Genomic DNA, 20,943 nt, shown 5'->3' on the forward strand with positions numbered 1-20,943 from the left:
CACTGAATAGCTCCTATGCAGGTTGTTCCTGAGAAGTCAGCAAAGTTCCGCCACTCGGACCCTTATCAGCTCCTCTCACATGACCGATAAATGCGTTGTCAGTGTGTATCTATCAGTAATGTCAGGGTACGATTGTGCCCACACTCTAGAAGCAGAAAACAGAGCAAGACACTGACTAGGCTTATTTCAAACAAATGCAAATTTGGTTGATCAACATTCAGAATCAAATTTCCAAGCAAAAAGATCCAAGCATTCAGGTCGTTTCAGTAATTGTCTTTACAGGAAAACAGGGGTGATGCAGTTATTTTAAGCTTTAATTCCTCTCCGGTCCTAATGGTTCCTGAATGGACCGATTGTAGCACACGTTTCCTTTTGAGGCTAGGAACGTCAGGAGGGGGTGGGGCAAGGAATTGGGCTGGGGTTGAGGAATGCCACATTGTGGTTAGCCTTTTGTTCCCATCACTTTGGGCAGTCTCAGATGACTCTGGCTTGGCAAACAATCACCTCCCTCCCAGCCTTCACAGGTAGAACGAGCAGGGTAGTTAACATAAAACAGGAAGCACCAGCTCAGAGCTCTGTGGCAGGACAGGACAGCCCATTCACCAGAGGGAGGAGTTGTGTACTGCTCCTTATTTGGTTGAAAGTGATCACATGGGCTGCTGCGTCTGAACAACAGTTGTGAAGAAGTCAGAGAACTTCGAACTCTGGCAAGCCCAGGAGACTTGGTGTGAGACGGAGAAAAAAAGACAAGAGTACATGGTGTGAGGGGAAAATGCCCACTAACTTCACAGTGGTGCCTGTGGAGGACACCCCAATTTCAAACGCAGACTATGATGGAGAGATCTTGAAAGAAGAGGACAAGGAGGAGCCACACATGGCAACAGGACCCTACTCAGGTGAGAGTGGAGAGGGTGGGGGGTTAGATCCTGCCTAGACATGTGCAAACAGAAGAGGAGAACTTTTCAAAGACTTACTATGAAAGGCTTGGGTTTTATTAAAGTGCCTGTGTTAACAGTGAGCGTATTCTCAAAAGCAAATGTGTGCCATGTTTACTGGCATGCGTTTGTGAAATCATCTCCTCATGGAATGTAAACAAGTGGCAGTTTCCTGGTGACTTTTACCTCTCTATTTTTCCTATTTTCTCTGTCTTTCACTGTTTCTCTTTAGATGAATTACTAAATCTGTTGCTACACTTTTTTTGCATATAAAAAAGAGACCTTAAAGTCAAGTTGAACTGCATCTCCTTTTATTGTCGTTCTCCTGAACTTTCTTTTGTGGGTTCCATTGAAATTTTAAGGGACAGGTCACCCAAAAATAAAGATTATTTAATCATTTACTTGTGTATGAATTTCTTTCTTCTTCTGAGCACAGAAGAATCTATTTTGAAGAATGTTGGTAGCCAAAAAGTTTCTAGTTGAAACTTAGTTCTATTTTTTTTTTCCATTCTGTGGAAGTCAATGGATAACATTCTTCAAAATATTTTCTTCTGTATTTAGCAGAAGAAAAATTACTTCAGAACACAGATTTGGAACAACATGAGGGTGAGTAAAAGACGTCAGTTCATAGTCAGTTCATTTATTCGTATTAGGGTTCTTGTGTAACTTGTTACTGTGTTGTTGTACCATTATTTACGTGAAATGTGGAAATTTTTGGTCAATGTTCCTTCATTTTCTGACTTGAAACTCTATTGGGAAAAATCAATTATCTTAAAATGTAGTTATCCATTCACAAGTATTGCATAATCCAGATTTGTTTTTCTTTTATGAGTGTTAATGTGTGCACAGGGGTGTGTAGCAGAGCTTGTGGCTCATCATTATGGAATGTGTCCTCTTCCTTTAAACAGGCCTATTTAAAACTTTCCATTAAAAATTTTTTTTTTATTATTGTGCTGTTTCCCTTTTAAGATGAAATATTGCATGTGAAGAAAAATCTGTGGCTATAAAGGCATTTCAATGGCTATATGCTGCATCAGTTGATCGCCTAACCCTCATTAACTCTATAAAGCCTACCATATCATATTTAATACGTACAGTACATGGATTTCCTATCAATTAACAAGATCAGAACATTGCTGAAAAACCTGTTGTACATGAATTCTGACCTCTGATTGATAGTTCATACTTTTTAACAAGTAAAAATCCTACATAAAATGTCCTCATTCAGGTAATCTTTTAATTAAAGTAAACAAGATTTTTATTATTATTATTTGTATCATTTAATGGACTGAAACAAATTAATATATTTTTTTTTTTTTTTGAGAAAAATCATGTTAAAATGTGAGTATCATATATATAAGGATTTTGAGGAACATTTATTTGTAAATCGCTTTCTTAATCATCATTGTATTGCAAAAAACGAAAGCTACAGAGTATTGATCATAAAACTAAGCATTGAAACATCATCTTACTAAGACATTACTGGGAGATCTAGAATGAAAACTAATTTGCATGAGAAGCTTCTCTTTGGGCACATAAATAACATAGCACTAAATTTCATATTTCTGCTTAGTTTTTGGCCTCTGAATAAAATGTATCTTTTTGCCCTCCTTGAGTAGGCGTACCATACTCTTACCACATATATAATGAATATGATACTCAAAATTATTGACTATTATTTCATATCTCAGGCTTTGCAGTGTTAAAGATATTTTCTTAAAGATTTTTCTTTATTATTATTTTTTTTATTGTGCAAGGATGCATTTAAAATATATGATTTATTTTTACAATTATTTATTTATAAATATATAGACTATAAATATTAATATCTGTATATCAGCAGGATTTCTGAAGGATCATGTGACACTGAAGACTCCAGTTATGGCTACTGAAAATTAGTCTGTTATGTGTTTCAAATCATGTCTTTATACAGTAAACGCATGCCAACTATGAGCTTTTCCAAAACATCTCAATCTAGTCCCTTTGGGATTTAATTTGTATACAAAATTAGCTGTTCATGATAAACAAAATTTAAAAAGCCACACAGAAGGAATTCTCAGGAAAAGGATGTTTCGGAAGCCTTGAAAGTTTTTTATGAACCTCCTCTGTTATTGTTCTGTTCTCACTGTGGAAAGAGACATGAAATTAGATCCAATGGCAGCACAGGCCATTATTAACAAAAAAAAACAACAAAAAAAAACATGTAGCTACAATGTTAAAACCAACAGCAGCAATAATCTGTTAAATATACCAACGATATACCTGCAATCTGTTACGTCTTAAATTCATTCAGTACATTGATTGTCACTGCATATAATCTACTAAATATAAACTCAATTTCATTTCCACATCTAATATTTATTTAAACACAATTCTTTAAATGTTTATCATAATCGTATTGTACCCACTTCAATAATTACACACTAGATGTGCACCTCTTTTGTTCACTTTGAAATATTTCTGCAATTACACAAATGAGGTCTAGCTGGAGCTGGATTTCAGTTTTTCTTTCAGCACATATTCTCTTTTGGCTGACTAACTGGTTTTGAAAAAGTCTTTACTGTAACCCCCCCTCCCCTCCTTGAGTTGATGACTAGTCATTCAAGACTTGCGTTCAGCAGTGTCAGTCAACAATCGAAATACAGGAGAGAGCCATACTCATGTTGTTTTTGAACCTCACAGAGGACAAGACCAACTAGAGCGAACGGAGAGGCTGATATCACCTACATAAAGCATATACTGGAATAAAAACTGAGTCAAGAAGAGAAAGAAAGAGACAATCAGATATGAGAGGTATAGGAGATTTTGAAAAGAGAGAGGCTGATCCACCAGATCACCATCCTTCTTGACAAGACTAAGAAGTTTGTCTAGCCTTGCTTGCAACAGGTGAAGAAGACTTAATGAAGACTATCGAACTGGAATAAAACCGAAATCAGCTGCAGTCCTGTGGTCCAACTGATGGATTTGCATCAGCGGAGACTGTACAGCAATTTACTGAAGCACACTGTCTGCTCGTTTATCCAAACAAAAGAGACAAAAAGATAAAAAGGTTCTTATCACTCAGACCATCAGACACGTTCACACATTTGTTTCTGTCTCAGCATGGAGTGTGAAGAAGGTTTGAATTTAGAGACATTAGGTGAGTGTGTATCTCATTGATTTAGATCATCAGAAGATCATTACAATGACAAGAGTAAGCATACGATTCTAAATCAACTTGAAATTAATGTTGAGCATTTAAAATTTCACATAGTGGAGTAGAAAAAAAATGCCCGTTTGACCTTTGCGTATATATTTGTAATCTTTCACTTTCTTTTTTTACCATTGCTATATGTTTCTTGCCTTTAGGCAGAGTTGTGTTGGAGAAATCTCACAGATCTCCTTTTGTGAGGGTTTAAAGATTGAAACCTATTAAATGAGCTGATAACCACATCACGAGTCATAGTTTGAGGGGAACACAAGTTGAGTGACTTTTGGACAGACAAAAAATTGTCTGGATGATCTGTTTGCATTTTACATTTTTTTGTTATCTATAGAAAAATATATCATGTTTGTTTGCTGCATATATTGGTTTAGTGAATGCTAACAATCATGGGTTATTAAACAGTAAACTGTATATCAGTACTGTCTTAACACTTTTGGGGTTATTACATGGATGGTAACATGACCCTTCATTTGTTTCAAAAGCATCTAATAAATGAAAGGGTTCTGTTACATTTCTTGAATAAAATAACAGATGAAGAGATTATGTGGAAAGTGTGAGTTTTGTAATGTTTTCCCAAAACCAGAATAAACATGTCTTGTCAAATAGAAGTAATGTTTTCACTTTCATTATTATTCTTTTTTTGTTTTTTTTTAATTTGTACTTTTTTTGTCCAAAGCTAACAACACAGAGGCAGGAAAAAATGGTTAAAGCTCCAATTAATACTAAATACGCTTACATGCATCTTGCAGAGATTTTTTTGACCTGATTTGTAATTTAAAGCAGTCAGATTTAGTTGTTGAAAGTTAGAGAATGTCACAGCAGGATATTAAACATGTCTGATGTTTCGATCAGATTTTAGAATGCTTTGTTTGCATTTGTTATGCGTCTTTTAACAACGAGGCATATGTTTCTGTTCTGTTGTGTTTGGCGAGATAAAAAATTCTAGTATGTTCCATCATTAGTGTATAATGTTTTTCTCTGTAACCATTCACAAAGTTAGCAAAGACACTAAAACAAGTGTATTATGACGAGTGTTTAAAAATCATTCCGATTTCAAAAGTGGTATAGCGTATTCTAGCCTTTAAACTAAAAAGCAACCTGTCTCTGATTTAAACCGTATTTGTGTTTCCTCTCATTCTCCAGGTGATGAGACTCCCAGAGAAACCTGCTCATTAATCAGTACAGATCATGATGACAGCGTTTACGGCTACAATATGGCTCTCTATGAGGTAACAAACTTCTTAAAGCAAACTCTTTTTTTTCTTTGTGCATCAGCTATTCACTGTCTGTTCAGATAAAATACTTCACCTTATTTATATCATCTCTCTAAATTACAATGCAATGCTGTATGTATTCATTCTTTAGCTCTTCTTTACTAACAGGAGGAGATGGACAGCACACCGATGGTATCATCCCTCCTCAATAAACTAGCCAACTACACCAACATAACCCAGGGGGTCATCGAGCATGAGAAGGCAGAGAGTGAGGATGGGATTCAGAGGGTCCCCATAAATGTGAGTCTTCAATATGGCTCGCTCTGAGATGATTGAAAGACTTAAAACACGTTCCAAGATGATTAAAACACGCATTGAATTCACAGCTTCTGCCGTCATTTTGCAGGTATCTCTGTTTGTCCTACATACCTTAAATGTTTTCATTTTATGTGTGAATCTGTTTGAAGGGCCCCCAGATGGGCACATTTATAGGTGTGTTCCTGCCCTGCATGCAGAACATTCTGGGTGTGATTCTTTTCCTGCGGCTCACATGGATAGTGGGTACCGCGGGAATCATGGATGCCCTTGCTATCGTCTTCATGTGCTGTTCTTGCGTGAGTCTTTTCCCCATTATTGTTTCCAAGTGTGAAAAGACACACAGAAAAAAGCCATTTGTTTTCCATTCAGTTCAAGCCAAAAATGCCTTTATGTCAGTTTTGTCATGCAAACAAATGAAAAACTTGACATGGCCAAGAGTATGTTAACACTTCCTTATAATTATGAGATTTGGCTCAGATAATTATCAGATTCCAGTGATTCTATAGCATGCGGTGACATTCTAGATAACTATGTGCTTCAAACTTTGCGCAAACAGTTTCATTTTGTTGTCAATCACAATGAAGAAGAAAAAAATAACAATGGATCGTTCAATATGACAAACAGTTATATATTTGTCCATTTGCTTTGATAAGATTGTTTTGTTTACACTCAAACATCTCGGTTATGTACGTAACCCTTATTCCCTGATGGAGGGAACAGAGATGTTATTTCATGACGACATTAGACCCCTCATGTCCCTTAATGTCCTCAGGACATAACTCGTAGTGACCGACAGATATGGAACCAAATTCATCCACACTGATATTAAGATATCAGTTTGAACATTAACTTTGGCAGCTAAAATATTAAAAGTAAAAGTAAAACTGGAAAGCTCTGCAATAATAACTAAAGGTGAACTCTTACAAAAAAAAAAAAATTAAGTAAATAAAAAATACAAATACATTTTTTTGCCAATAGAAATAAAAACTAAATTAGAAATTCAAGAAAACCTGCAGCAAGCATTTATACAGGCAGGTTTGTCTTTGGGATGGCCATATGAGGTATTCTTATAGCCTTTTTTGATCATATATTTTTGACTCATATTTAACAAAATGTTGAGTATTGTAATAATACAAATAAATAAACCTGTTTTACATCTGTTTTTTTCTCTCTAGACCATGCTGACTGCAATTTCAATGAGTGCCATCGCGACTAATGGTGTAGTGCCTGGTATGATTTAAATCTGCTAGGTCATTCTTTTATATATAGGCCTAATTTTAATTTTTATTGATTCCATATTTGCTTTAAGTCACTTGATTCTCTTCTCTTCCCACTTTAGCTGGTGGTTCATACTACATGATCTCTAGGGCATTAGGCCCAGAGTTTGGAGGAGCAGTGGGTTTGTGTTTCTACCTTGGCACCACATTTGCAGGTTCTATGTACATTCTTGGAACCATGGAAATTTTTTTGGTGAGTCAAGACTTACAGGCCAACATTAGCAATTTCTTGCAAACAAATATACTACTCATTCAGCACTACGGAAGATCTTGTGTCAGCACTAAACTAACACGAGTCAGCAGATTCTGTACTTCCATTGCCTTAGACAAAACCTCAGAAAGCACATTAACTTATGATTCCTCAGTATGATAACATCCCTTTCTCTCTTTTCATACCCTGTTACAGACATACATAATGCCCAATGCAGCTGTGTTTAAAGCAAATAGTGGAGAGCCAAATGGAATGCAAAATAACATGCGCATTTATGGGACATGCTGTTTAGCTATCATGGTTCTAGTAGTATTTGTTGGAGTGAAATATGTCAATAAGCTGGCCTTGGTCTTCCTGACCTGCGTGATGCTGTCAATTATGGCCATCTATGCAGGGGTCATCCAGTCTGCCATCAAGCCTCCCGATTCACAGTTGAGTATGGTGTAATTTTTTTATTATACACAAATAATACTGAAAAAAATTTACTTTTAAGGATTTTTATACACAAAGGAATGATCTACTGCTAGTAGTGCAGTAGAGAGATAGTGCCAAATTTGATATTAAACAATTATTGTTTAATATCTAATTTGGCACGATCTCTCTATCTGTCACAGTGTTGCCAAGTCCCCGGTTTTCCTGTGGAATTGCCCAGGATTTCCGCCTATGCCTTTTAAGTTTCATAACGTCAAAGGATTTCTGGACAGGCTTTTATGGTTCTCCTTGTAGAATTTGAGAGATTTGACAAATTATATACGATTCTAAACTTCTATGTTTAATATTGATATACACAATTAGCGGAACTTCAGGTAATGTGGGCTGGGCTACCTGGGATAGGCCTACAACAAAACTGCTTACATTTATTTATTGGTCTCAGTAGGGTCTATTAACACCTATTGCTTAATTTACAATGTTTAAAGGGATACTCCACCTCAAAATGAAAATGTAGTCATTAATCACTTACCCCCATGTCCTTCCAAACCCGTAAATGTTTTGTTAGTCTTCTGAACACAATTTAAGATATTTTGGATGAAAACCGGGAGGCTTGTGATTGACCCATAGACTGCCAAGTAAGTTACACTGTCAAAGCCAAGAAAAGTATGCAAGATGTCGTCAGAATTGTCCATCTGCCATCAGTGATTCAACCGTAATGTTATGAAGCGATGAGAATACTGTTTGTAAGCGAAGAAAGAAAAAAAAGACATGCCACAAGGAAGCGCTGTTTCTATGTGTATTTATGCTTTGATTTGAAAGAAAACAGTGCATCCTTGTGACGCAGTTGACACAGAAAAGCAGCAGTTTGAGCGATGTGGAGAGACACAGAGGAGACTGTTGACAATAGAATTGTTGAATAAAGTCGTCAGTTTTGTTTTCTTTGCTTAAAGACAGTATTCCTGTCGCTTCATAATGTTACGGTTGAACCACTGACCGCAAATGGACTATTCTGACCACATCTTTCATACTTTTTTCAAACCGGTTTTCATCCCAAGAATCTTAAATTGTGTTCGTAAGACGAACAAAGCCTTACGGGTTTTATACGACATGGGGGGGCATGTCGATGCAATGGAGAATATTGTTTGAAGAATTCCATTTCTCTTTTGTTCTTCAACAGAGTCTGTCTGCTCGGCAACCGCTCGTTGCAAAATTCTATGTTTGACAAGTGTCAAAAAACGGAGGTCATCAACAACGTAACCACCCCCACCAAACTATGGACGCTTTTTTGTGAAGGGGATTTAGGAAATGCAACATGCGATGAATACTTCACCCAAAACAATTTAACAGTGATTCAAGCTGTTCCTGGCTTACTCAGCGGGGTCATATCAGGTGAATACTCAAATAAAATGACACACCAAGCTATACAAATCTCATTTAACTTAATTAGCTGTACACCACCAGATTGAATGATGAAAACAAAATTAAACAGTTTGTTTGTTTTGATGCATTTTCACATAAGACAGCTCATTGTTTTACTAAGTGTTAATCTTTCTCCTATAGATAACATGTGGGCACACTATGGGCAATACAAGACAGTATTGGAGAAGGAGGGAAAGAGTTCAGAACAGGCTTCAGATAACAATAGTGAAAATCTAAATTATGTCTTCAATGACATCACTACCTTCTTCACCCTTCTGGTTGGAATCTACTTCCCTTCAGTTACAGGTATTTCAAAAGTCTATGACTTTCTTTCTTCAGTAGAAAGGTGAATTTTTTATTTATTTTTTGTAGCACTGGTGGATTTCAGGGTAATAAAGTGAAAAGTGAAAGTGAAGTGACATTCAGCCAAGTATGGTGACCCATACTCAGAATTTGGGCTCTGCATTTAACCCATCCGAAATGCACACACACAGAGCAGTGAACACACGAACACACACACTGTGAGCACACACCCGGAGCAGTGGGCAGCCATTTATGCTGCGGCGCCCGGGGAGCAGTTGGGGGTTCGATGCCTTGCTCAAGGGCACCTAAGTCGTGGTTTTGAAGGTGGAGAGAGAGCTGTTCATGCACTCCCCCCACCCACAATTCCGTCCGGCCCGAGACTAGAACCCACAACCCTTCGATTGGGAGTCCAACCCTCTAACCATTAGGCCACGACTTCTCTACATAATAGGGAAGTCGTGGCCTAATGAATGTGGGATTTTGAAAGTAGTAAAAGTAAGTACAACACAGAACAGAAACAGAAAATAGATTAAATAAAGACCAAGTTCCAGTGAAATTCTACAATCCTCTTTAAGTCCGTCACCATGTGTGTGTTTTGAGTGGCAGTTTTTTCTGTGCAGATGATAAGGTTGCGGGGTGTGACAGTGTCTGAAATAGACTATTTAATTTAGGGTTACACTGTTTCCCTTCCATTTGTTGTATAAACAGTTATGTTTATGAAGGCCAAACGCAGCAAAAAAGTGAGCAGTGTATGCCCTTCACAATGTTACACAATGTGCATGCATGTATTTTCAGTTTATTGATAATGTTTTGGCTTCAAATTACTAAAAATCAAACTTATTCATCTTCTTCACTTACAAATGAGAACATACATATGCATTTTAGGTTTCAGTGAATTATGGGTAAATATTCATTTCAATAAGCAGTCTTTTTGTTCTTTTGGTATCACATTTTACACAAAAGGAAACCTCTTCAAATGATTCAGTGTGTGAGTGATTCAGATGGAATCGTACACTACTTCAAGACCATTTTCTAACCCACTTAGCTGATTATTTAGAAGGAGCAAAGTCAAAAGAGTGATTCTTTTGTGAATCAGGCAGGATTTACTGTACGCAAAAAGGAAAACATATGTCAAATAACTCAAAAACGAATAACAATTTCAATATGTTTAGTTAAACTACTTGCTGTGGAAAAAGTGTTTTAAAAGTCTTATGAAACACATTAAATGTTTTTCTCTGATTTTCACAGGAATCATGGCTGGGTCGAACAGGTCTGGAGATCTTCGAGACCCTCAGAGGTCCATTCCCACTGGTACCATTATGGCTATTGCAACCACCACTTTCATCTGTATCTTTTTCTGCCAAAAAAAAAAAAAGAATATTAAGTTTTGTAAACAATGTTATAATTAATTACTTACCAAGTTGGATGAATACCTTAATGATGTTAAACAGACATTTCCTGTGTGGTGTTGTTTGGAGCATGTATTGATGGTGTGGTGCTGCGAGACAAGTACGTGTTATTTGGCAACAGTTGTGGTTTACAAAAATAAGATAAGATCCACAGGCCCAGTTTTCACATGTAATATAGTCTTCCTGTTTTTACATGCTTTTGCATGCTTGCTTTCATAATAGGTATGGAGAGTCAGTTAAAGGAAGTCTAGTTGTTGCCACACTTGCTTGGCCATCTTCATGGGTGATTGTGATTGGCTCATTTTTCTCCTGTTGTGGGGCGGGGCTACAGAGCCTCACCGGGGCTCCCAGGATCCTACAGGCTATAGCTCGAGATGGCATCATGCCATTCTTACAGGTAACAACATGCCCTGGCTTCACTTTGTGATTAGGAAAAGTTACATTTACATGTCTTGAGGCACATGTGCATTTGAATTGTCCTCGCTCACTGAAAATGTATAGAAAGAAAGCACAATAGAGCCACTATGACTATGAAGCCTAACATGACGTACTTCTTTCTGGTAGGTGTTTGGTCACAGTAAATCTAACGGTGAGCCAACCTGGGCCTTGCTCCTAACTGCAGTGATCTGTGAGATTGGGATCCTCATTGGTTCCCTGGATAATGTTGCTCCTATCCTCTCAATGTGAGTGTGTTTCATTTGCTTTCTCATCTTTTCCTTGTGACAAAACTAGACTTTACTTGGGAGTAAAAGCTTGACATTTAAATTACACATTGACATATGACTTGGTATTAAAATGAACATTTTCATGAATATTATAAAAATGTGTATCAGTGAAATTCTTTACAATAATTGTCCCTACATCGTAAATGTGTACATCACATGCAGTTCTGCTACTCCGTTTGTGAATTTTTGTGTTTAGTACAGGTATAATTATAGTTTGAATTTAAATTACTATCTGTTTTATTATAATTTTTGATTTAGTCTTTTTATTGTTTGTCATTTTAAATAGGTCTATATATTTTTCATCCTTTTTTTTTCTTAGATTTTGCTATTGTAAAATTTTCCTTGGCCACTAGTACTAGAAATTGTATTTCAATTAACAAAAATGTTTTTTTTTTTTTTTTATGGTTTTAATTTCAGTTAACCCTTCTTCCTATTTCTAATTTGCAGGTTTTTCTTGATGTGTTACCTCTTTGTAAACTTGTCCTGTGCTGTCCAAACACTTCTACGCACACCAAATTGGAGGCCGAGATTTAAATTCTACCACTGGTAAGTCACACGATTATTAGATTCTTGATTATTAGAACAAGCCAAGTCACCTTTGTTTTTATAACGCTTTATACAATACAGATTGTTTATAAGCAGCTTTACATGGATAAACAGGAAATATTGATTTAAAATTGCAAACAGAGATCAATTCTGCTGTAAAGCAGCTCTAAAAACCAACAACAATAGTGTCTTTGTTCAGCTGAGATCAGTTCAGTGTTGCTTCAGTTCCATTCAGCAATTGTGTAAAGGTCATCAATTATGAATGTAGTTCAATTCAGCTATAAAGCAGTCCTGTAGAAAACAGTGATGTCATCATCCAGCTCAGTTCAGTTCTTATCCAACAGTGTCAGTACATTCGATAATACTGCTGAATTTTAAGTGTCCACAACTAAACAACTGCGAAGTGACAGTGGCCAGGAATTCTAACTCCATGGGTGACAGAACTTGGAAGAAACCAGGCTCTGTCAGGAGGGCAGCTTCTCATCAACAAGTAACATATTTGTGGGAAGTGCATGTACTGTTGTCCCACATGCCCGACAACTTGTCCTTTGGTTTTTCATTAACCAAACAAGTGTAGTGTAATGCTTATTTGTTCCATCTGCATGTAAACTGATGTAGAATGGGCCAGTCTGAGTTAATGTTTGATTGTACCAACTACCATTAAATGCACCACTGGATTTGTTTAAATGTTTTCAGGTCCCTCTCTTTTCTTGGGATGAGCCTGAGTCTCTCCCTCATGTTTGTCTCTTCATGGTACTACGCTTTGGTTGTCATACTGATTTCTGGATGCATCTACAAGTACATTGAATACAGAGGGTAAGAAAGTGTCCGTCACAATCACTGTGTTTTAAAGTAAAATGTTCTATATTAACTCCCCCTTTTATCTCCGCAACACCCCTCAGGGCAGAGAAGGAATGGGGTGACGGGATTCGTGGATTATCCCTCAACGCAGCTCAATATGCCCTAATAAAACTGGAGGAGGCGCCACCCCACACCAAGAACTGGAGGTGAGCGTCCAGAAGAATAGCAGCACAACTTCCACGCTGTTTAAGCGTCTTCATATTTGACAGAATCTAAGATTTGAAATGTAACTAATCTTCCAGACCTCAGCTGCTGGTGCTCCTAAAGCTGGACTCCGACTTGGGGGTAAAACATCCACGTCTGCTCTCCTTTACCTCACAGCTGAAGGCTGGGAAAGGCCTGACCATCGTCTGCTCCGTTCTGGAGGGCACGTACATGGCTCGTGAAGCAGATGCTAAGCTCTCTGAAAAGGTGAAGGTGTACAGTTAAAGCCAGTTTGGTTTTGGCTTTGACAACAATAGCATTTTTTTAGGTTATTTATTAGATCGATTTATTACAGCCATAAGAGGAAAGAAAATGTAAACATTGAAGTTTTTGTCATGTGTTGCTCTAAAAGGCAGAAAATGTAATCCATGTCAATTTTTCACAGAATATCAAAGCGGCCATGGCAAATGAGAAAACGAAGGGTTTCTGTCATGTGGTGGTGTCCTCTAACCAGCGGGACGGTTTCTCTCACCTGATCCAGTCTGCAGGGTTGGGGGGCATGAAACACAACTCAGTGCTGTTGGCCTGGCCCGCAAACTGGAAACAATCCGAGAGCACCCTCTCCTGGAAGAACTTCATCGGTGCGCATATGTCATTTTCTGATACTAAGCTGCCATAAAGTCAGATAATCAGCTTAAGGCAATGAGGCCAGGGATTATTAATAAAGATTATAAAGGTTAAGACTGTCATTGAGCTTTATTCTGAGCGAACTTTTGTAGGCTTTAGGTCGCAAAGTACCAAAAAACGTTGCAATATTAGAATAATTCCATGTCATTTTAGATCATTTTGTGAAGATGTGAAAACTATGTAATAAATATCAATTACTTTGACAACATAGTAAAAACTAAAATGATTTGTCCCAAAGATACCGTGAGAGAGACAACAGCTGCCCATCAGGCCCTATTAGTGGCCAAAAACATCGATACATTTCCCACAAACCAGGACCGGTTAGCTGAGGGTACCATTGATGTCTGGTGGATTGTCCATGATGGTGGTCTGCTCATGCTTCTTCCTTTCCTGCTCCGTCAGCATAAGGTAGACGGCAACAGAATGTCTTATACAGAAAACTGCACCCTTTTTCTTTTTTTTTTGCAGTTGGTTGGTTACCTTTTTTTTCTGAAATCATGTAGGTTTGGAGAAGGTGTAAGATGAGGATCTTCACAGTGGCTCAGATGGATGACAACAGCATCCAGATGAAGAAAGACCTACAGATGTTCTTGTACCACCTGCGTCTTGACGCTAAAGTGGAAGTTGTGGAAATGGTGAGATACAATTTTGATCAGCATAAACTTCAAATCAATTATAATGTTTTAATAATGAATCTTTAATTAATACGCTGAAATTTTTGTAAATTAATCTCATTTTAAATGTTGTTAATTATGTTATGTTATGTTTGTTACTGTATGTTATGTTATATATAAGTAATTTTTGAATGCAAGATACTAGAATTGAACTTTTCACTATGTCAATACCTCTGTAGAATGCAGGCGATATCTCTGCTTTCACTTATGAGAAGACCCTTGTGATGGAGCAACGCTCTCAGATGCTGAAGCAGATGCAGCTTTCTAAAACAGAACGGGAGAGAGAGGTAATATTTCTCCAGCAATCTATTCTTTTGTCATTATTGTCAGGTTATTACTGGACTATATGTGGAATAAATGAATATTGTTGCAGTCAATACACTTCATACAGAATCATAAGTTTTTCATCCAGTTTCAAGACTGCTTTGGATTAAGTTAAGGCTCTGTTTTGCATGAGGCATTTTCCTCCTTCGTAACAATTTTGGATTATTTGCTCTGTGGCAAATGTCAGATTCAAAGCATCTCAGATGAATCCCGGAATTCCGTCAGGAGGAAGCCCTGCCGGGAAAAACCAACTCAAAGCAACAAGTCACAAGTGCCAACTATAATTCTGGAAGAGGAGGTAGCTCAGGGGTTTACCTCTTACGGATCCCATATTTTCACTCTCTATCAAGGCTACTACCAATAGATAACAATCCTGTCCAATTACTCCATCCAAACAAGCTCTGTTCCACTGTGGCTGGTGCCTGAGGGGGAGCCAGTGCCCGGCTAACGGCAGTACTTGGTCAGAAATGTGGGAGCTGTGGAAGTTGTGCCCACCAACATCACTGGTCCTCTTGTTGGAGGCCAGAATAGCTCACCAGGGTTGTTTGTGTGTAAAAGTGCAGCTCAGTTTCAGATTGGGCACCATCTCTGGCACCAGCACCAGAGGAAACGTAGTAGTCCCTTTACACTGTGTGACATGACAGAGCCACAGCTTTTGGCAACTATGATTCTGCTATGGTTTTTACATTTTTAAATTTGACAATTCCTTATTATTTAGCAGTAAGCATAACAAGGCAATGACTGTGGCCCTGAAAATGTCATAATTTAATTTGTTTACAGCATGTCTGCATGTCATTTTGGGGCATGAGAGAGTCTCGAGTCTACTCAAGTGAAAACTTGTGCAACTCCACTAATTATACTACCATGTTTTAAGATTGTTTATTTAATCAAACTAATATACCATTCAAAAGGTTGGGTTAGTTGGATTTAGATTTTTTTTTTAAGAAGTCAAAGAAGTGCTTACCAGGTCTGCATTTTATTTGATCAAAAATAAAGTAAAAACAGTAATATTGTGAAATATAATTACAATTTAAAATAACTGCTTTCTATTTTAATATATATTAAAATGCATTTTATTCCTGTGATTCTAAAGCTGAAATCTTTAGCATCATTTACTCGAGTCTTCAGTGTCACATGATTCTTTAGAAATCATTCTAATATGCTGATTTCATGCTCAGGAAACATTTCTTATGATTACCAACGCTGAACAGTGCTGCGTAATTTATTTATTGAAAACAGTGAACTTTTTGTTTTCATGATTCTTGGATCATAAGTTCAAAAGAGAATAATTTTTTTTTTTGTAAAATAAATGTTATTTCTGATCAATTTTAATGCATATTTTCTGAATAAAAGTATTAACTTCTTTAAAAGAAAAAAAATTATACTGGCACCAGACTTTTGAATGGTACTATATGTTTTCGTTAACTTGCGTTTTATGTATAGTTTTTTCAACTCCGTTTTCAGTCTAGTTACTAATCCATAGTTTGTTTCTGTGGGTATCGCAACATTCCTACAGCATTCATTCCCTGCTGAAAAGATCAGTATAACTGGTTTTACGTAAATGTGTTGATGTTAGCGTATAAGGATTGCTTGGTCAAGCACATCAAACCAGCATAAACCACCACAGAATTTTAAATGGCCCAAGCTGATCTTTTCAATGGGTCTTTTAACATAGTTTGTCTGTCTAGGTCCTGTCAGACTGCTATCCAGTGGCATTTTCAATGAACATTAAAGGAGGTTGTTGTTGTAAACAGAGTGTGTCTTGATCTTTCAGGCTCAACTGATTCATGACAGGAACACTAAGTCCCATGCCACTCTGAACGACAAGGCCACGCCAACTTCTGACCGGGTCCATATGACCTGGACCAAAGAGAAGCTGATTAGTGAGAGAAACCGCCTTCGAGAGGCTAACATGGCTGTGCGGGACATCTTCAATATGAAACCGTAAGTTCAATAAAGACCGTAGATCAATAAAGTCAGTTTTGCATTCTTCTGAATATGTTTAATCATGTATCATAATGAAAACGTTTGCTCTATTAATGCTAAGACATTTTGTTTTGTACTTCCAGTGAGTGGGAGAATCTGTAAGTTCCTTTGACTCTTGTGCAAGTGGTTTGTGTGCTTAAGTCTTAGTTTGTCTTAGCTGTCTGGTCTGTGTTACAGTAGTACATATAAACAGAATGTGTTGCATGTCTGTCACACTAAACATGAATTGGTGTGTGTCTCTGTGTGTGGCCTGCTTAAGTCAGTGTGAGTCACAGTCACGGCATGAGTCAGCATGAAGCATTGTGACATAGATGTTTCTGTTTGCATGTGTTTCAACACTAACTATCTACAGTTAGCCAGATAGCATGATGGGATTATTTTAGTGCTAAAATGCAGGATTTTGGCCAGTAATTGTATGAATTAAGAGAATACGTTTTTTCTTTGTTATCGTTAAATCCTATTAAGAATAAGATATGGATATCAGACTTTAAGCACTGGATCCCTTTCATAAATCAAATCTTTTTAAGGAAATATAACAAAATATTTTCACTGAAGTCATGATGTAGTGAACAATCAATTATTAATCTTTACTGAAGTTATAGTACTCTACCAATTAATTCAGACATACACTAACCAACGATAAACATACACTTCTATTTAAATATTTGAGTAAGATTTATTTTAAAGAAAATAATATTCGTATTCATTAATGCATTAAGCTTATCAAAAGCAACAGCAAAACTTTTACATTGTTACAAAAAAACTCTTTCAAATAAATGTGGTTCTTTTGAACTTTCTTTTCCTGAAAAAAAAAAAAAAAAAAAAAAAAATATATATATATATATATATATATATATATATATATATATATATATATATATATATATATATATATATATATATATATATATGTATGTGTGTGTGTGTGTGTGTGTGTGTGTGTGTGTGTGTAAAAGCAGCCCAACTTTTTTCAACATTGTTAATAATTACAAAAAATATATACAGTTATTTTGCATCAAATAATGAAGTTACGTCTGATGCAAAATTCAGCTTTTCCAACACAGGAATAAATTGCACTTTAAACATATTGAGATCATAAAAATAATAAACAGATTTTTACATTTGCAATAATATTTCAAAATATTACATTATTTGCTGTATTTTTTTTTTTTATATAAAAAAAATGCAGCCTTGGTTAGCATGTGAGACTTCTTGCAAAACCATTTAAAAAATCTTATTTAATGGTAGTGTATGTAAAGATAAACAAATATTTAAATGGCATATACTGTTAAGATATTTTATGATTTCCTTCATCTTAATAAACTGAGGAAGAAAAAAAATACTGCGATTTAAGAATCTTCTGACCTTCACTGGTCAGCATTAAAATGTATCTGATGGTGACAACATCATTGCAGCATTTAATTTGTGATTGGTCATCATCCTTTCATTTATGCATGCATTTTCAGTTGCTTTTTCATATAATGTACAATTTATATACTATTGCTCATGTTGCTAAACCACTGAGTCTTAATGCTAAATGTGAATGACTGAATTTCTCACAGGGATCAGACTAACGTCAGAAGAATGCACACTGCAGTCAAACTGAACGAGGTTGTAGTCAACAAATCCCAGGGAGCCCAACTGGTGCTGCTGAACATGCCAGGACCACCCAAAAACAAGGGCGGAGACGAGAATTGTATCCTTTCATCAGTTGAAATGCAGACAGTTGCACATCTACTTAAAAAGGGGCTGTTATATAGTTGATACATATTGCAAAGAACAGATAACATGGTCTGTCATTTTCTTTCAGAGTCTGAGCCTAATTCATAGTGAGTTACAGTTTAAATGTCACCTTCATGTACAGCAGTCCTCCACACTTCTCCTTCACTCTGAGGTCAGACATGGAGTTTCTGGAGGTCCTCACAGAGGGATTGGACCGGGTGCTGCTGGTCCGAGGTAGCGGCAGGGAGGTCATCACCATTTACTCGTAACATCATTCAGAATCAGACACTGAGAAGAGTATTTCTGTGAGGAGAGACTGTGCAGAGCTTCACAGATACTGTACAGATGGACTGAGGACAGGCAGTCCCACGCCAACTCCAGGCCGGTGCAACATATTTGAGGGTCCAAGAGGATTCTTCTCATTGCAGTCCACTCATGATCGGATTGAGCACATTTTAATACCAGGTGTTAACAGGAACCTTGAATGTGGTCCTTATTATTAATTCCCACAAGACTTGAAGAAAGTGACATCAGCTGATGTATTGCTGAATCATATGACTGTAAGGAACAGTTTGTAATTTATGTGTATTAAATGTATAGTTTTGCATTTCATTCTTCAGCATCGCATTCTTCTGCTGAGCTTTATGTACTGTGTGATTTTAGTTCGATTCATACGATTTTTGTACGTTTTGATATCAGTGTTACTCACACAGCGGTATGAGTTAAATTGAGATTATATCATCTGCCAAATCATAAGGTTTGAAATCTGTTAGTACTTAATGCATGTTCCTTTTTTTCCCTAAAATGTTTGATATTTTATACCTTTTCATGACATAAAACTTTATTGCAAACATTTTTCTCAAAACAAAACTAAAATTATATATTTTTTCACAGTGTGAGGAATATTTGAATGAAAAGAACGTAAAGAACATTTTTCCAGTATAGAGAATTATAGAAAAGGTCCATGGATGTTAAAGGTTCTTAATGGAACCATAGATGCCAATAAAGTCATAGATTTTTCTATATATAGATGTATATATATAGTGACTGAATCATTTATGCATTGCTGAATATTTTTTGAAAATGTATTCATCAACAAACATTGACCTTATAATCTTGAATAAAACTCTGGCAGACAGGCCTGTTGCACATTCCATACCCTCCTCTCCAGTAGAGGGAGATGAACACTAACCATTAATTACTTCTATTGAAATCTCAGCTTCCATTGAACTGACAGGACTGAACTTAATTTGTTAGTTTGTTAACACTTTATTTTGATGGTCCCTTTTGAATAGTCTGTTATAATATTTATAAGATTTTGAAATATATAAGGTTTATTATAAATATTATATGATTTTATTCTAACCACAAAATTTATTTACCAGAGAGTACTGCCCGTGAAAGTATATAGGGAATTTAGGGAATAACTATTTCCTTTACCCTGTAACACCCTGACTGTAGGCTTAATGTGCCTTTTTGTGTTTCACATCCCTAATTTATTGAGTTATTTATTGGCAAGTTTTCTTATCATGTGGTTTGGAACGACTAATTTCAACCTTGTGCCAAAGCCTCTGTAGCCTCTGTGGCAAAGCCCTGGAAACTAAAAAATGATTTGATGATCATACCACATAATGGTTTACACAATTTGATTCACATTCATACAGTACTCAGAGTCTCTGTATTTGTACTACTTCTAAATATGATGTGTTACTTCTAAATATTATAATTTAAATAATACACATTTTAATAATTATATTAATTGGTAAGTCCATGTTAATGCTACAATATTTTTTAAAAGAAATAAGAAAATATAGAAAATAACAGGAGAATGTGAATCTTAGCCTATTCATTCCCCTGGACTTTCTCATCTTTTCTTTGATTTTCTTGAGAAGGAGCAAAGGTACTGTGTAGGTGTCGACTGAATGTCACACTGGGAGATCCTAAAGCTTTAACCAGGGTCAACACACTGGCTCTTGTATGAATGACTTTTAAGAAACAGCCCTTAAAATGAAAGATACAAATAGAGCTAAAGAGTACTGTACAGCCTTATGCCACAAGAGAATATGTTCCATAAAGAACTGTTTATTCTCTAGTTTATTTGAAAATGTGCTGGTAATTTAACTATACCCAGACACAAATACACTGAAGAATGTGCATTTTGAATCTATTGATGTGACAACAATAACATATTAATATCCAAAGAACCATATAAGATCAGTCAAGAGCAGTATGCAATGAAAAACAGTTATTAATAAAAGCTGTAGCCTATTATTATTAGTATTATTATAGTATTACAGCAAAGACCTCATGAATAATAAAAAATAAGTCAATTTTACTGTCCAACTGTAACACCAAACCCGAACAAACTCGACCTCTAAGATGACTTATTCAACATGCCTGAACATTAAGGCATGTTATGTACCTCCACAATGTTTACTGCTATAGTAACCCAAATTATATCATATGTTCAGAAAAGGAAACAGACCCTGCATTCACAGGACTGGAAGCATTGCCACTGTGTGACCCAAGAGGAATTTCATTTCGTGGGATG

At 36.4% G+C, this 20,943-nt stretch overlaps 1 protein-coding gene across 4 annotated transcripts; it reads left to right on the forward strand.

The window, feature by feature from the left end:
- The first annotated feature begins 476 nt into the window (after positions 1-476).
- On the forward strand, positions 477-19,415 carry LOC113116665 (solute carrier family 12 member 7-like). 4 transcript variants are annotated; one of them, XM_026284950.1, is made up of 26 exons: positions 478-896; positions 5,284-5,369; positions 5,523-5,654; positions 5,822-5,968; positions 6,848-6,902; positions 7,012-7,142; positions 7,356-7,591; positions 8,770-8,981; positions 9,153-9,317; positions 10,563-10,661; positions 10,766-10,823; positions 10,946-11,120; positions 11,288-11,406; positions 11,896-11,994; positions 12,691-12,810; positions 12,897-13,001; positions 13,098-13,266; positions 13,445-13,640; positions 13,925-14,094; positions 14,190-14,321; positions 14,540-14,647; positions 14,872-14,982; positions 16,459-16,628; positions 16,754-16,768; positions 18,233-18,366; positions 18,570-19,415. In XM_026284950.1, the coding sequence occupies exons 1-26, from the start codon at positions 773-775 to the stop codon at positions 18,659-18,661; spliced, it is 3,360 nt and encodes a 1,119-aa protein (XP_026140735.1). In that variant the 5' UTR covers positions 478-772; the 3' UTR covers positions 18,662-19,415. The 4 variants fall into 4 exon arrangements, with proteins under 4 accessions (XP_026140743.1, XP_026140761.1, XP_026140735.1 ...); XM_026284958.1 differs by lacking the exon at positions 16,754-16,768 and having other exon boundaries at positions 477-896; XM_026284967.1 differs by lacking the exon at positions 14,872-14,982 and having other exon boundaries at positions 479-896.
- Positions 19,416-20,943: the final 1,528 nt, after the last annotated feature.

This window comes from Carassius auratus, chromosome 2 (assembly GCF_003368295.1).
Source record: "Carassius auratus strain Wakin chromosome 2, ASM336829v1, whole genome shotgun sequence".
NCBI lineage: Eukaryota > Metazoa > Chordata > Actinopteri > Cypriniformes > Cyprinidae > Carassius > Carassius auratus.